The sequence below is a fragment of the Oncorhynchus clarkii genome, unplaced genomic scaffold, assembly GCF_045791955.1.
Source record: "Oncorhynchus clarkii lewisi isolate Uvic-CL-2024 unplaced genomic scaffold, UVic_Ocla_1.0 unplaced_contig_753_pilon_pilon, whole genome shotgun sequence".
In the NCBI taxonomy this organism is placed as follows: Eukaryota; Metazoa; Chordata; class Actinopteri; order Salmoniformes; family Salmonidae; genus Oncorhynchus; species Oncorhynchus clarkii.
The window spans coordinates 1849-18646 of NW_027258317.1; the positions used below are offsets into that span (position 1 = coordinate 1849).

Genomic DNA, 16798 nt, shown 5'->3' on the forward strand with positions numbered 1-16798 from the left:
CTCACAGTCAAACTTGTTTTAGTCCTGTACTTTACTCTATTGATTACTCCTTCAAATGAATGAGTATTTCTTTGATATTTTTTTATAGTCTGTTCATGTAAATTAATTGGCAAAGAAAATGTTATTAGTTATATCCGATGAAGGTGGCTACTGTGTATCTTATGGAGAATAGCTGTAATGATGAGGTAGCTACTATTTGAACCCCCTGTCACTCACAGGGTTCCGAATTCCATCTATCCCAAGAGGAGTCTGAATGGAGTTGTGTGGCCCCGGTATGAAGGACAACGGAGGCTCTCTGTGCCAGGTAGAGCAGCTGCCCTACCCCTGTGTCCCCCTGCCTGTCCCAGGAAGTGCTGGGTGCCGTATACAGGCTAATAGACACCTCCACAACCACCACCTCAACCATCAGCTCCAGTCCTGGGTGAGCCGACCAGCCCCAGACCTAACCTCAACCCCAACTCCAGCCTCCCGACACAGGACCAATGGGGTGGTTGGTGCCTGGTGCAGCAGCCCAGAGTGTCCAGCCTCCCGCCTGGATGAAGTGACTGATCAGGCCTTGAGAGGGGCAGGGATGGGGACAGGCAGGGTGCTGGTGACCGGGGGAGCAGGGTATTTCGGGTTGAGGCTGGGGAGAGCTCTGGTCAGCCAGGGAGTGTCTGTGGTGCTGCTGGATCTTCACAAGCCACAGTGGGATACTCCAGACGGTACTGTCTTCCATCAGGTAGGTAGAGTAGACGCACTAGTCACTTCGGGGCAAATCCTAACTTTCAACTTTCAAATGTTTACTTAGTATCTCACTGTCGTCAATGCTTGACAAAGTTAAAGTTAAGATTCATCCCCCGTTGCTTTCCTTTTGCTCAGTGGTGGAAAAAGTACTAATTTGTCATATTTGAGTAAAAGTAAAGATACCTTAATAGAAAATGTTTCAAGTAAAAGTGAAAGTCACTCAGTAAAATACTACTTGAGTAAAAGTCTAAATGTATTTGGTTTTAAATGTACTTAAGTATCAAAAGTAAATGGAACTGCTCAAATGTACTTAAGTCTCAAAAGTAAAAGTATAAACAATTTCAAATTCCGTATATTAAGCAAACCAGATGGCACAATTAAAAAAAATATATATATTGACGGATAGCCAGGGTCATACTCCAACACTCAGACATCATTTTACAAATGAAGCATTTGTGTTTAGTGAGTCCGCCAGATCAGCGGCAGTAGGGATGACCAGGGATGTTCTCTTGATAAATGTATGAATTGGGACCATTTTTCTATCAAAATGTAATGAGTACTTTTGGGTGTCAGGGAAAATGTATGGAGTAAAAAGTACATTATTTTCTTTAGGAATGTAGTGAAGTAAAAGTAAAAGTTGGCCAAAATATTAATATTAATAGTAAAGTACAGATCCCCAATAAACAACTGAAGTAGTACTTTAAAGTTATTTTACTGAAGTACTTTACACCACTGCTTTTGTTTTTGATCATTGTTCCTAAATGATTACCGGTTTGAAATTCCCCACTTGGTTTGTTAAGATCATAATTGAAAAAGTAAAGAGAGAGAACACTGTATGTTATCAGGGGGATACATTGAAATTCAAGTGTCTTTAGTGTAGTATTTCTCCTCATATACCCCAGGGTAGATGGGGCTAATAAGGTTGGGTATACATGGCTCAGGTATAAAGACACAGGTAAGTGATCTAGTTGAGGGTGCCAGGTGTTGACTAGGACAGAAGGAGGCCAGGGCTCTGATTCAGGTTTCAGGTGCAGCCTTCATGGCACTTTAACTTAATTGTACTTACTAATCATTGGCTAATATATGGACATACCATGTACTATATGTTCAAGCTGTCATCTTACCCCGCAAGATAGTTCACCGTGAAAAGACGCCGGAGAGTTCCATAGCAGGAACTGGATGAATTATGTCAAATGTTTCCTCACATTACTGACACTTTAATATCAGAGTCGCTCTTTCTAATATGAATACAACAAAGGCTTGACTATTTCTAACATGAGACAGTTAGATCCGATGGTTTATCGTACTGTTATATTACATACTGTATAACAGTGAAGTACAGTCATAGGGTAGAGGAAAAAACACAGCATATCATTGTCTTTCATAATACTGATTTTGTTCCCTTGCAGAGCGACATCCGGGACTATGATTCTCTGTATAAGATCTGTGAGGGGGTCGACTGTATATTCCACACCGCTTCCTATGGGATGTCAGGCCCAGAACAGGTGAGTTCCTGAACAGATGGAGGGTAGAATTTAACCCTTCTACTTTCTTTATTAATTTAGCTGACTGGGAATGTAAACAATTCAAAGACCATCACTCATAGTCGCTGGTCTCCTGTAACACTGTTCCAAGAATACAGTACAGAGTAAATATTTTGTCTTAAATGCAACGACTTGAGTGGCGTGTGACAGAGATGGAAGGGATGCCTGTCTATGGGTTCCAGAGTAGGATAAATTATAACATATTGAATGGAGGCTTTGTTGGTGAAACTCAACTGTTCACATTGTAGTATCACCTGTGTCTCTAGTCCCTCTCTGCCTGATACTGAGTCTCTCTCTCTCACTCTGAAATATTTACAGTCAGCTAGGAGATGATTATGTAACTTAGAAAGCTTGTCTGTGTGTTTGGCTGGTGGGTAAGGACAGGCTGAAGGCAGTGGTCATATAGCAGGAGATTTACTAACTTTTTGAAGGGACTTTATAAAGGGTCCAGATCCAGCTGATTTGTAGGGATCCAGATTGTATAGCCCAGCTGATTTGTAGGGATCCAGATTGTATAGTCCAGCTGATTTGTAGGGATCCAGATTGTATAGCCCAGCTGATTTGTAGGGATCCAGATTGTATAGCCCAGCTGATTTGTAGGGATCCAGATTGTATAGCCCAGCTGATTTGTAGGGATCCAGATTGTATAGTCTAGCTGATTTGTAGGGATCCAGATTGTATAGCCCAGCTGATTTGTAGGGATCCAGATTGTATAGCCCAGCTGATTTGTAGGGATCCAAATTGTATAGCCCAGCTGATTTGTAGGGATCCAGATTGTATAGTCCATCTGATTTGTAGGGATCCAGATTGTAAAGCCCAGCTGATTTGTAGGGATCCAGATTGTAAAGCCCAGCTGATTTGTAGGGATCCAGATTGTATAGCCCAGCTGATTTGTAGGAACCAGATTGTATAGTCCAGCTGATTTGTAGGGATCCAGATTGTATAGCCCAGCTGATTTGTAGGGATCCAGATTGTATAGCCCAGCTGATTTGTAGGGATCCAGATTGTATAGCCCAGCTGATTTGTAGGGATCCAGATTGTATAGCCCAGCTGATTTGTAGGGATCCAGATTGTATAGCCCAGCTGATTTGTAGGGATCCAGATTGTATAGCCCAGCTGATTTGTAGGGATCCAGATTGTATAGCCCAGCTGATTTGTAGGGATCCAGATTGTATAGCCCAGCTGATTTGTAGGAACCAGATTGTATAGTCCAGCTGATTTGTAGGAACCAGATTGTATAGCCCAGTTGATTTGTAGGGATCCACTTCGGCAAAGTGCTCTTATTCTCCATGGACTTTACAGTGTCCCAAAACTTTTTGGAATTAGTGCTACAGGATGCAAATTTCTGTTTGAAACTAACTGACTGTGTATATTGGTTCCTGACTTCCCTGAAAAGTTGCATATCCCGGGGGCTATTCGATGCTAATGCAGAACGCCACAGGATGTTTTTGTACTGGTCAAGGGCAGTCAAGTCTGGGGTGAACCAGGGGCTACATCTGTTCTTAGTTCTACATTGTTTTGAATGGGTTATGCTTATTTAAGATGGTGAGGAAAGCACTTTTGAAGAACTACCAGGCATCCTCTACTGACGGGATGAGGTCAATATCCTTCCAGGATACCCGGGCCAGGTCGATTAGAAAGGCCTGCTTGCTGAAGTGTTTTAGGGAGCGTTTGACAGTGATGATGGGTGGTCGTTTGACTGCGGACCCATTACGGACGCAGGCAATGAGGCAGTGATCGCTCCGATCCTGGTTGAAGACAGCAAAGGTGTATTTAGAGGGCAAGTTGGTCAGGATGATATCTAAGAGGGTGCCCGTGGTTCCGGATTTAGGGTTACACATTAGTTACATATTACACATTAGTTCCCACACAAACCGTGTTAAAAGTTATTCTGTTCTGTGTCTCACAGCTGAGGAAAGAGCAGGTGGAGTCGGTCAACGTCGGAGGGACGAACAACGTCATTAATGGTAACAAGCTCCACTCCCTCCTCTCCTCCTTCCTCCCCTCTTCTTCCTCCCCTCACTCCTCCCCTCCCTCCTCCCCTCCCTCCTCACCTCACTCCTCCCCTCACTCCTCCCCTCCTTCCTCCCCTCACTCCTCCCTCCCTCCTCACCTCACTCCTCCCCTCACTCCTCCCCTCCTTCCTCCCCTCACTCCTGCCCTCACTCCTCGCCTCCTTCCTCCCCTCACTCCTCCCCTCCTTCCTCCCCTCACTCCTCCCCTCCTTCCCTCACTCCTCCCCTCCTTCCTCCCCTCACTCCTCCCCTCCTTCCTCCCCTCCCTCCTCCCCTCCTTCCTCCCCTCCTTCCTCCCCTCCCTCCTTACCTTACTCTTCAACTATTGTCACACTCATCAGCTTCCCCTCTCCCACAGACAGGTAGACCGTTTCTTAGATTAACAACACATTCTTTACATTACATACAGTATTATCTTTGCACAACATACTGTTTGTAAATACCTTTTTATAGGCACAAGACGTCCTAGGAGGTGGAACATTTTTGGCCCTTCTTCGCAATAATGTGTAAACGTTTGGCCCCTATGATGAAATAGTGAAAGAGACCTGTTGAAGGGCTTCTAATGGGGTGCAGTGTAACAGTACAGCCATATATGAGCAGCCATAAAATACCTGCTAAATGTAGTTGGAGGTGGTGTAGAACAGTCTCCTTGTCCAAGACCTACAGACTTGTGTTAACTCCCAGAGCTAGGCCATGACTAGGCTTGAGCTCAGTGGGCTAATAGGCTTTTGAGTCATGACCCAGGTTTAGAAAATGAAATAAACTCCTAAATAAAAATGCGTTGTCAGTTAAATGACTTGGCCCAATGATAACCCTGTCTGTGTGTGTGTGCTTGTTTCAGTGTGTGTGGAGAAGGGCATCACCAGGCTGGTCTACACCAGTACGATCAACGTGACGTTTGCTGGCAAACCCATAGAGGAGGGCGACGAGGACTCATTGCCCTGTGTGCCCCTGGACATGGTGAGTAAGAACAGGATGTCCCAATGAGGAGCAGCTTTACTGTAGCCTGGGTAAACCAGACTGAATGATAGTGAGTGCAGCTTACTATCTGCTTTACCCAGGCTAGCTTTACTGTGTCTATATAGAATACGTGTTTGCTCTGGGTTGATGGAAACACAACTTTTTTGATCTTTTTTGATAGTTTACTTTTCATGTGGTACATACATTTGGTTAAAGGACTGGGCACCTTTGCTATGTGATGTTTTACAGTCAACCTTGAGATTGAAGCTGACATGGTGTACATGACATCCAGAACCAGGCTGATAAAGGAAGCTCATGAATGTAATCTTCTCCCAGAGCTACTCCTTCCAGCTTACATGGCTGTGCATGACTGTATAAGTCCCACATGAGTAGAGTTACACAGTTTAGGATAGCTTGGAGGCTCAAAGCCTGTCAACCTGACACTGGTGGGGTGTGTGTAAGAGAGAGTGAGTGTGTGTGGTGTGTACAGTATGGGTGTCACACCTCTGACATGCATCTATCTTGCAACCCCTTCTGAAGGACATACAGGTAACTGCCCAAATAAAGGAAACAACAACATAAATGTATTAATTAATAGAGTGTTGAGCCACTCCGAGCTGCCAGAACAGCTTCAATGCTCCTTGGAATAGATTCTACAAGTGTCTGGAACTAAATTGGAGGGATGGAACACCATTCTTCCACGAGAAATTCCATATTTTGGTGTTTTGTTGATGGTGGTGGAAAACACTTGCCTGATGACTCAAACTGAATTCTTCCCCTGCTCTCATTCACTACATACTTCAGTCTGAGACTGCCATCAAAACAGCTCTGTATTTTTATACATAACCCTAAGCATGATGTGACGTTAATAGCTTAATTAACTCAGGAACCACACCTGTGTGGAAGCTCCTGCTTTAAATATACTTTGTATTCCTCATTTACTCAAGTGTTTCCTTTATTCTGGCAGTTACCTGTGCTTTCCTCAGCAGCAGCAGTAACAATGAATAGGTCCTCTGATGGCTATGTCTTAGGAAATAATAAAACACATGGATTGATATGAATATATATGATGCGTTCTGCTGTCCCAGCACATAGACCACTACTCCAGGACCAAATCTATCTCTGACCAGATGGTCCTAAAAGCCAATGGACGCTCACTCAAAGGTAAGAGACCCTAGAAATAGAATGAAGATATACAGTATTAGATCTATTATTTTAATTCTGTGTCAATGGCAGAGACACTGTGACTTTGTCTGGCATGGTCTTGAGGTGATAGGATGGGGGCTACTTACAGCATCAAGACAGTGATGATATCCTCAAATGGAAATGGTGTGTTCAGGTCCTTGACATTGTCTTATGATTCTCAGTGTGTATGAATGGATGCTGTATGTTTCCACAGCCAAACTCTGTGTGTGTGTGTGTGTGTGTGTGTGTGTGTGTGTGTGTGTGTGTGTGTGTGTGTGTGTGTGTGTGTGTGTGTGTGTGTGTGTGTGTGTGTGTGTGTGTGTGTGTGTGTGTGTGTGTGTGTGTGTGTGCTTGTGTGTATTTGCGAGTGAGTGAGGTTGGCTTGGAAACCAAGCTTTCCATGTGTGTGCAACCTAATCCAACTGGACCTGCTGACACCAGTTCAATTTAGAGCTGGAAAGCACAATGCCACTTGAGACTGGAGAGCAGTGTTCACCTGACACCGTTTTGTCTCAAGCAACACACACACAGGGATGTACTTACACACACAGAGACACACAGTTAGTAGCAGTAGTACCAGACATGCAGTACAGACTCTCGTCACAGACAGATGTCAGGTACATGCTTACTGTAAAACTGACAGTCAGAATCACAGGAGACATTAATACACACACAATGTTTACATTAACATAAACCCATGTACAGTTCATCTCTCTCAAAGGTGTGTAGGAATTATCTTACTGCGTTAGTGTGATTCCAGTGAGTACTTGGTTAAATAGGTGTGATGCCTTCAGCCCCTCCTTGGGGGAAACCTAACCCCCTATCTATGACCACTTATTTATATATTAAATGAAGCTAGGAGCATGGCGCTATGTCATTATATATTAAACTAAGCTAGGAGCATGGCGCTATGTCATTACTGGACCATTCATGCATTTATTAAGACGGGATGTAGAGGAAATATATTAACACTGGAAGATGGGTTCAGGTTGAAGCAAAGGTTAGCATATTATATATGTTGATGAACTATTACTACTACTTACATACAGTATTACAGTAACCTACATACATTTGCATAGTACACTATCTTGCAGTTAAGTGGAATTTACATTTCTAGACTGAGTTATAAGTAATTACACGATGGAGTAACTCATTTGTAACAAACTTTCAGTGTTGCCAGATTTACTTCATTATTCAATGCCATTCTCTTCTTTAAAGGTGGGGGTCTCTTGCGGACCTGTGTTCTGAGACCCTCAGGCATCTACGGGCCAGAAGAGAGACGACACCTACACAGGGTTATGGTGAGTGTCCGTACACCTACCTACCACATAGAATCACAATGAAAAGAACTGAGACATTTCTACATTCCACCTGATTTATCACTTTCCATCCAAGACGGCGGCACCATAGGGATAAATGTCTGTGTACTATTTCATTGTGTGGGTGGCACAATAAAATGACAGCCCAGTCTCATTGCCCTTCTGTCAGGTATAGAGGTTCTCTTAGGGTTTAGATCGGCTGGCAGAATGTGTACCTGGTGAGGATATATTATTAATGGACCCTCTTAAGGTATCCTGTTTCACCCCTCTCTCTCTCTCCCCTGGGGAGAATGTAGGGAAGGAATACTCTATGCTGGGCTGGGTTGAACAGGGCTGGGATGCTGCAGTTCCCGGTTCACTATAGGGAAAGCTGCTTAGAGGCCTTTTAATCTTTCTTCCCCTAATACAGTTTACCTCTCCCCTCACTCAATGTCAGACCATTGTACACACACGAACCCATGCATGCCTTGACACACGTACACAACCCCAAACACACTCACATGAGAACAGACATACTCTCAGCACAACAATACAGTCTAACCTAGACTGTATCTGTATCTGTATCTCTCTTGCTCTCTCTTGCTCTCTCTCTCTCTCGCTCTTGCTCTCTCTCGCTCTTGCTCTCTCTCTTGCTCTCTCTCTCTCACTCTTGCTCCCTCTCTCTCGCTCTTGCTCGCTCTCTCTCTCTCTTGCTCTCTCTCTCTCTTGCTCTCTCTCTTGCTCTCTCTCTCTCTCTCCACTTCTTCTTCTCTCTCCCCAGGTGAATGTGGAGCGCCGGTTGTTCAGTTTTAGCTTTGGAAACCGCCAGGCCAAGATGAACTGGGTCCATGTGGACAACCTGGTGTTGGCCCACATCCTGGCTGCTGAGAGCCTCACACCCAAGAGGAACTGTGTGGCTGTGAGTTTACTACTACTCACCATCTCCATGGATACCAATGATCGTTTCAGCACTTGTTTGTTCTACCTTCAAGTGGCATTTGTAGACATTGTACATATTTAGGCCTGTGTGTGTTTGGGGTGGGGGTGTATACATAGTCATATCAACCTTTCTCCCTCAGAGTGGACAGGCCTACTTCATCAATGACGGGGAATCTGTCAACCTGTTTGAATGGTTAACACCACTGGTGAGTAACTCTATATATTCTTTGGGTGATTAACACATATAGTTAATCTTGTCTTGGTCTTTGATATCCCCTCTGTCTTTCCCCTCCTCTCTAGTTTGAGAAGCTGGGGTACAGCCGACCGTTGATACACTTGCCTGTCTCACTGGTCTATTCAGCAGGTAGGAGACACAAACGGGCACGCATTCACACACACACATACACGCACGCACACACACAAATACCCACGCTGCTGTAACAGGACGCTGATCATGCCCAACACCAGCCACAATCTGTCAGGATACACACCAGTTTCATACTTGCCAAACTGTTGTAATAGTACGCTGCTCGTAGCTCAGACCTGCCATGCTGCTGTCTTCCCTCCTCATCTGAGGTGTGTATTTCACAGCCATTCTGATGGAATGTTTACACCTGGCTCTGAGGCCAATAGTGGAGATCCCTCTGCTCTTCACCAGAAATGAGGTAAGCGTACAGCTATGTATCTACAGTACCTATCTACTACTTACATACCTATCTATATGTACCTGCCTGCCTGGCTGCCTACCTGCCTACCTACCTACCTTCATAGCGCTTTCATAGCGCTTTCTACACCTAACACCTCTACACCTCTACACCTAACCCCTCTTCTCACTTCTCACCCATTTTTACTCTGCCTTTTTACCCATTCTTCTTCTTTCCTCCTTTCTCCCTTCTCAGTTTTACATTGCAACCAAGCACTGATGTGAGGACCAACCTTCCTCACCACACTTGCAAGAAAACGTTGTTGGATCAGGGTCAATCAAAAATGAGAGATTTCATGAATTCGTTGGAAGATGGAGAAACGATGCTTCTTTATACTGTTTGCCAAGAGAGGTACTGATGAGCCCATTTAGAAGCAGTCAGGAGAGGTACTGATGAGCCCATTTAGAAGCAGTCAGGAGAGGAACTGATGAAACCATTGAGACGCAGTCAGGAGAGGTACTGATGAGCCCATTTAGAAGCAGTCAGGAGAGGAACTGATGAGCCCATTTAGAAGCAGTCAGGAGAGGTACTGATGAGCCCATTTAGAAGCAGTCAGGAGAGGTACTGATGAGCCCATTTAGAAGCAGTCAGGAGAGGTACTGATGAGCCCATTTAGAAGCAGTCAGGAGAGGTACTGATGAGCCCATTTAGAAGCAGTCAGGAGAGGTACTGATGAGCCCATTTAGAAGCAGTCAGGAGAGGAACTGATGAGCCCATTTAGAAGCAGTCAGGAGAGGTACTGATGAGCCCATTTAGAAGCAGTCAGGAGAGGTACTGATGAGCCCATTTAGAAGCAGTCAGGAGAGGTACTGATGAGCCCATTTAGAAGCAGTCAGGAGAGGTACTGATGAGCCCATTTAGAAGCAGTCAGGAGAGGAACTGATGAGCCCATTTAGAAGCAGTCAGGAGAGGTACTGATGAGCCCATTTAGAAGCAGTCAGGAGAGGTACTGATGAGCCCATTTAGAAGCAGTCAGGAGAGGTACTGATGAGACCATTTAGAAGCAGTCAGGAGAGGTACTGATGAGCCCATTTAGAAGCAGTCAGGAGAGGTACTGATGAGCCCATTTAGAAGCAGTCAGGAGAGGAACTGATGAGCCCATTTAGAAGCAGTCAGGAGAGGTACTGATGAGCCCATTTAGAAGCAGTCAGGAGAGGTACTGATGAGCCCATTTAGAAGCAGTCAGGAGAGGAACTGATGAGCCCATTTAGAAGCAGTCAGGAGAGGTACTGATGAGCCCATTTAGAAGCAGTCAGGAGAGGTACTGATGAGCCCATTTAGAAGCAGTCAGGAGAGGTACTGATGAGCCCATTTAGAAGCAGTCAGGAGAGGAACTGATGAGTCCATTTAGAAGCAGTCAGGAGAGGAACTGATGAGACCATTGAGACGCAGTCAGGAGAGGAACTGACGAGACCATTGAGATGCAGTCAGGAGAGGAACTGACGAGACCATTGAGATGCAGTCAGGAGAGGAACTGATGAGACCATTTAGAAGCAGCCAAGAGAGGTACTGATGAGCCCATTTAGAAGCAGTCAGGAGAGGAACTGATGAGCCCATTTAGAAGCAGTCAGGAGAGGAACTGATGAAACCATTGAGACGCAGTCAGGAGAGGAACTGACGAGACCATTGAGATGCAGTCAGGAGAGGAACTGATGAGCCCATTTAGAAGCAGTCAGGAGAGGAACTGATGAAACCATTGAGACGCAGTCAGGAGAGGAACTGACGAGACCATTGAGATGCAGTCAGGAGAGGAACTGACGAGACCATTGAGATGCAGTCAGGAGAGGAACTGATGAGACCATTGAGATGCAGTCAGGAGAGGAACTGATGAGACCATTGAGATGCAGTCAGGAGAGGAACTGATGAGACCATTGAGATGCAGTCAGGATAGGAACTGATGAGACCATTGAGATGCAGTCAGGAGAGGAACTTATGAGACCATTGATGAGACTATTGAGATGCAGTCAGGAGAGGAACTGATGACTTGTCTTTTCAAATGAAATATATCTGAATACTTACTTCAAATGTATGTGAAAGTAATTAAGATAGTTGAAATAGTATTTGAACCCAGGTCTGATGTCACACATCTCTGACCTTTCAAGGTCTGTAAAAGGAGGTAGAAAAATATGTTTTTGGAATGGAAAGCAGCCATACTGATGGCAGTAGTATTGCATACATCCTGCCCTGGCACTGAGGAGGGCCCGAGGAGCTGTTTGTAGTAGGAGCTGCTATCTGTCGTACCCAAGAAGGTATTACTTCATGAATGTGTGATGAGACAGAAACCAAAGCCGTACCCACAGGGCTGCTGGTCCAGGAACTGCTTCAGTCAGACATTCTGGCGGCTGCCACCGGGAGATCGATAATTGTCCTGTGAATAAAATATTAGCCTGTTGTGTGTATTTCTCCTGGAAGGGTGGGATGGAGTAGGGAGAAGTTTCCCCATAATCACTGATCCAGGGTCAGACATTATTTTACTCCTCATAGGATTGTCTGTGACTTACAGTAAGGTAATCCTAGATCTGTGCTTAGAGCCAACATCTACCCCTATTTACTGGGTCAGGAAGTTCAACACTGGGGACACAGGAACTGACCTCATTGCAGGCTCAACACCAACTAGTTCCCTTGCTTTAGGGTTATCTCCTAACCTGAACCATTACTGGACAACATCACTACTCTGCTCAACGGTCCTGTTGCTGGGCTAACAGGAGACAGCAGTCAGTGGTCCGTCAGAGACAGACAGGTGTACAGAGATACATACATGCTAAGTCTCTAAAGGGTAAATCCATTTGAATTCAATCGCTGTTGTTTTAAACACAACATTCCATACATGTTTGCCCATGGAAGAAGTGGTCAGAAAGTGACTTTTTAGACATGAATACCAAAACATTCAAAAGATCCACTACATGACCAAAGTAACATTCCAAAGGTGTTCAATGGGGTTGAGGTCAGAGCTCTGTGCAGGCCAGTCAAGTTCTTCCACACCGATCTTGACAAACAATTTCTGTATGGACCTCGCGTTGTGCATGGGGGCATTGTCATGCTGAAACAGGAAAGGGCCTTCCCCAAACTGTTGCCACAAAGTTGGAAGCTATAGTTTTAAAATGTCCCTTCACTGGAACTAAGTGGCCTAGCACAAACCATGAAAAACAGCCCCAGACCGTTATTCCTCCTCCACCAAACTTTACAGTTGGCACTATGCATTGGGGCAGGTAGCGTTCTCCTGGCATTCATCAAACACAGATTTGTCCTTTGGACTGTCAGATGGTGAAGTGTGATTCATCACTCCAGAGAACACGTTTCAACTGCTCCAGAGTCCAATGGCAGCGAGCTTTACACCACTCCAGCCATCTCTTTGCATTGTGCATGGTGATCTTAGGCTTGTGTGCGGCTGCTTGGGCCATGGAAACCCATTTCATGAAGCTCCAGACGAATAGTTATTGTGCTGACGTTGCTTCCAGAGACAGTTTGGAACTCGGTAGTGAGTGTTGCAACCGAGGACAAAAGATTTATATGCGCTACACACTTCAGCACTCGGCGGTACCGTTCGGTGAGCTTTTGTGGCCTACCACTTTGTGGCTGAGCCGTTGTTGCTCCTAGACGTTTCCACTTCACAATAACAGCACTTACAGTTCTTGCAGGGAATACATTTGACGAACTGACTAATTGGAAAGGTGGCATCCTATGATGATGCAACGTTGAAAGTCACTGAGCTCTTCAGTAAGGCCATTCTACTGCCAATGTTTGTCTATGGAGATTGCATGGCTGTATGCTGAATTTTACACACCTATCAGCAACAGGTGTGGCTGAAATAGCCAAATCCACTATTTTGAAGGGGTGTCCACATACCTTTGTATATATAGTGTAAAAGTGTTCAAGGTTAAGCATACCAGACCATACCATGAGACATCCATGTCTTCATCACTGGAAAAGATAAACGGTTGAGATTGATATTATTTAAAAGCTTATGAAAAGGGTTGTCAAACTATTTCATAATTTCTTTCAAAAGTATAGTTTTTAATGGTGGGCACAACACAAAAATCGCAGATTATGTAAATAGGGTCTGAACCGCAACATATGCAGATATTTAGACAATTGACATTAATGGTTAAGAAATAGAAAAATATATTATAAAAAAACATTATTATTATTATTATTCAATAGTTTGAAATCCTGTTCATGAGCTTTTAAATGATTTGAATCTCAACCGTTTATCTTTTCCAGTGATGAAGACATGGATGTCTCATGGTATGGTGGGGTGTGCAAAAGGGGGCAACTTGGAGCAACTTTATATCTTGAATGTTTTTACATTCAGGTTCAAAAAGTCTCTTTCTGAGAACTTGTATGGAAGGCAAATATGTATGGAAGGTTTCGTTCACATCAAAAGGGGTGCTGTCAAAAAGTGAATTAAAATGGATTTACCCCAGCGAGACAATAGGAAACTTGTTGAATCTCTGTGTTACACTGAGCCACCGGGTTTGTCTGAGAGCTTCTGTCACTACAGTTATTTTCCATGCAGACATCGTATCCTCTGTGCAGTAAGGGGATATAGGGACCAGCGAGACATCCTTCACACGGGGGGGCAGGATGTTGGTAAACTGAGGTTATTCAAAGACATTAGCATGGAGTCAAACTCCCTTGAAGCTCCAGAGCTCCTAACCTGCCTCCCAGGCTGTACTGAGCGCTATGCCCATCTTAGAGCACCCTGATTGGGCAAGAGTGAAGGAGTGCTGTTGAGTTTGTTAAGCTGCCTTCGTGGCAAAGAGGTGGGGGCGAGAGACAGGGGCACAGTACAGACCACTAACACTCTTCTCCTTAACAGCTTGTTTAACTCTATTTCCTTTAACTGGGTGTTGGGTGCCAGTCTGTTTCTGCTTTAACCAACGGGTCAAGTCTTAACAACCAAGACAGTTAACTTTGTTGAATGCAGAGACAGTCAGGTACCTAACAACCATTTCCCTGAATCTTTTCTGCATCCTCTTAGGTGAGGAACATTGCAGTGAGCCACACCTTCAAGATCGAGAAGGCCCGTCGAGACCTGGGCTACTGCCCCAGACGCTACAGCCTGGGGGACTCAGTGGACCAGTACATACGGTCCCGACCATCCCGCTCCAGGCCCTCCCCCCTAGGCCCCTCTCGGACTGTTCCCCTGCTCCTGCTGGTGTTGGGGTTCAGCCTGGCTGTCCTCCTACTTTGCTCCTGGCCCTGGGATCACTAGGTAGCTACTGTGGCTAAAACTTAAGTAACAGCCCACTAAGACCCAACCCAAATCAAACACAGCTAATGCACTCACTAATACGTTTTATTTGTTAGCCGCCTTTCTGGACACCTATGGTCTTGGCCTTACATCAAGCTAAAAGCAATGATAGAAAGCATGCATAGTGTACATCTAGATACACATAGAAGACCACATGAATATAACACATACTGTTGACCAAATGCTAGCAACTCCGCCCTTCTATAATGTTTATCATGGTATATCATGTTATCATACAGTTGACTAAGGCTGTAGATGGATGATTATCAAATGTATAGTATGTAGAATATTTGAAATAATATGGTGCTTTGTTCAAACCCTATTGCCTTCCATAGGGTGGAGTATATCATATATCTGGGTTTATTTTCTTGAGAAAGAGGTTCTAATATATTGAACCAGAGAATCATAATGTGAATACAGTACAGTACAGTACAGACTTAAAAAGTACTACATGGTATGACTTTCTGTGAAATTAGAAATTTAACATTTTATTGGACTGAAGTGAAAACTGAAGTTTTAGTAAAAAGGATTCCTCTTTGCATTGATGTTTATATACTGTATATATATATATATATATATATACAGTCCCAGTCAAATGTTTAGACACACCTACTCATTCAAGGGTTTTTCTTTATTTTTACATTGTACAATAATAGTGAAGACATCAAAACTATGAAATATCACATATGGAGATCAACCAAATTGAGAAGACTGCTGTGTCTTTGTGAAACGCAGAGTAGGTGAATGGATGATCTCCGCATGTGTGGTTCCCACCATGAAGCATGGAGGAGGAGGTGTGAGGGTGTGGGGGTGCTTTGCTGGTGACAATGTCTGTGATTAATTTAGAATTTAATGCACACTTAACCAGCATGGCTACCACAGCACTCTGCAGCGATATGCCATCCCATCTGGCTTGTGCATAGTGGGACTATCATTTGTTTTTCAACAGGACAATGACCTAACACACTTCCAGGCTGTGTAAGGGCTATTTAACGAAGAAGGAGAGTGATGGAGTGTGGCATCAGATGACCTGGCCTCTACAATCCCCCGACCTCAACCAATTTGAGATGGTTTGGTTTGGGATGAGTCGGACCGCAGAGTGTAGGAAAAGCAGCCAACAAGTGCTCAGCTGTTGGAAAAGCATTCCAGGTGAAGCTGATTGAGAGAATGCCAGGAGTGTGCAAAGCTGTCATCAAGGCAAACGGTGGCTACTTTGAAGAATCTCAAATATAAAATGTATTTTGATTTGTTTAGCACTTTTATGGTTACTACGTGATTCCATGTGTTATTTCATAGTTCTGATGTCTTCACTATTATTATACAATGTAGAAAATATGAAAAATAAATAAAAATAAAGAACAACACTTGAATGAGTAGGTGTGTCCAAACTTTTGACTGGTGCTGTATATATATATAAATATGTTGATTGTCATTCATAATAATGCATGCTCCCCCCCCCCTCATCTTCTTTGGTGAGGGATTTGTTGTGATTCACATTTAGTCTGTAGGATTAAATCAACCAGTCATAGTCATTTTATAAGCTTTTGGGAAAAAGAGAAAGCCTTTCTATGTTGAATGCCAATTACTATTTTGTATTAAGAATAGTTTTTATGTTTATGGTGTGTATCTGAGAAATATTTAATTGCTCCCAGTGCTCTTCCAATTTTCTTCAATTCAAATATTGCAATATGAAACAGTTATTAAATAATATGTTTTGCTGAATGACATGAACAGAAATAAAGCCTTACTAAACACAACTGTTTGTCGTTTTGTGACAATGGGACAGAAAGTCATCAAATCTGATTTTTAGCCTAACCCTAACCTTAACCCGTACCGTGACCACACTGCTAACCCTAATGCATAAACCTAACCTTAAATTAAGACCAAAAATTGGTTTTACAAGTGGTGGAAAAATTACTCAATTGTCATACTTGAGTAAAAGTAAAGATACCTTAATAGAAAATGACTCAAGTAAAAGTGAAAGTCACCTAGTAAAATACTACTTGAGTAAACGTCTAAAAGGGTTTGGTTTTAAATATACTTAAGTATCAAAAGTAAAAGTACAATCCATTTCTAATTCCTTACATTAATTAAAGCAGATGGCACCATTTTCTTTTTTTTCTTTTCTTTTTTCTTTCACCTTTATTTAACCAGGTAGGCTAGTTGAGAACAC

At 43.7% G+C, this 16798-nt stretch overlaps 1 protein-coding gene across 1 annotated transcript; it reads left to right on the forward strand.

Moving 5' to 3' along the window:
- The first annotated feature begins 253 nt into the window (after nucleotides 1-253).
- On the forward strand, nucleotides 254-14586 carry LOC139396637 (putative short-chain dehydrogenase/reductase family 42E member 2). Its single transcript, XM_071143581.1, has 11 exons — nucleotides 254-721; nucleotides 2136-2231; nucleotides 4180-4237; nucleotides 5127-5245; nucleotides 6334-6409; nucleotides 7649-7731; nucleotides 8510-8647; nucleotides 8808-8873; nucleotides 8968-9031; nucleotides 9259-9332; nucleotides 14353-14586. Exons 1-11 carry the CDS (start codon nucleotides 254-256, stop codon nucleotides 14584-14586), a joined length of 1476 nt encoding a protein of 491 aa, XP_070999682.1.
- Nucleotides 14587-16798: the final 2212 nt, after the last annotated feature.

What these genes read in the sequence shown, in the direction of transcription:
- LOC139396637 (XM_071143581.1), top strand. Translation starts at nt 254, where the DNA reads ATGGAGTTGTGTGGCCCCGGTATGAAGGACAACGGAGGCTCTCTGTGC. An exon ending in GACACCTACACAGGGTTATG is followed by an intron (nt 7,732 to 8,509) that starts GTGAGTGTCCGT and finishes CTCTCTCCCCAG; the next exon opens with GTGAATGTGGAGCGCCGGTT. An exon ending in TTGAATGGTTAACACCACTG is followed by an intron (nt 8,874 to 8,967) that starts GTGAGTAACTCT and finishes CCTCCTCTCTAG; the next exon opens with TTTGAGAAGCTGGGGTACAG.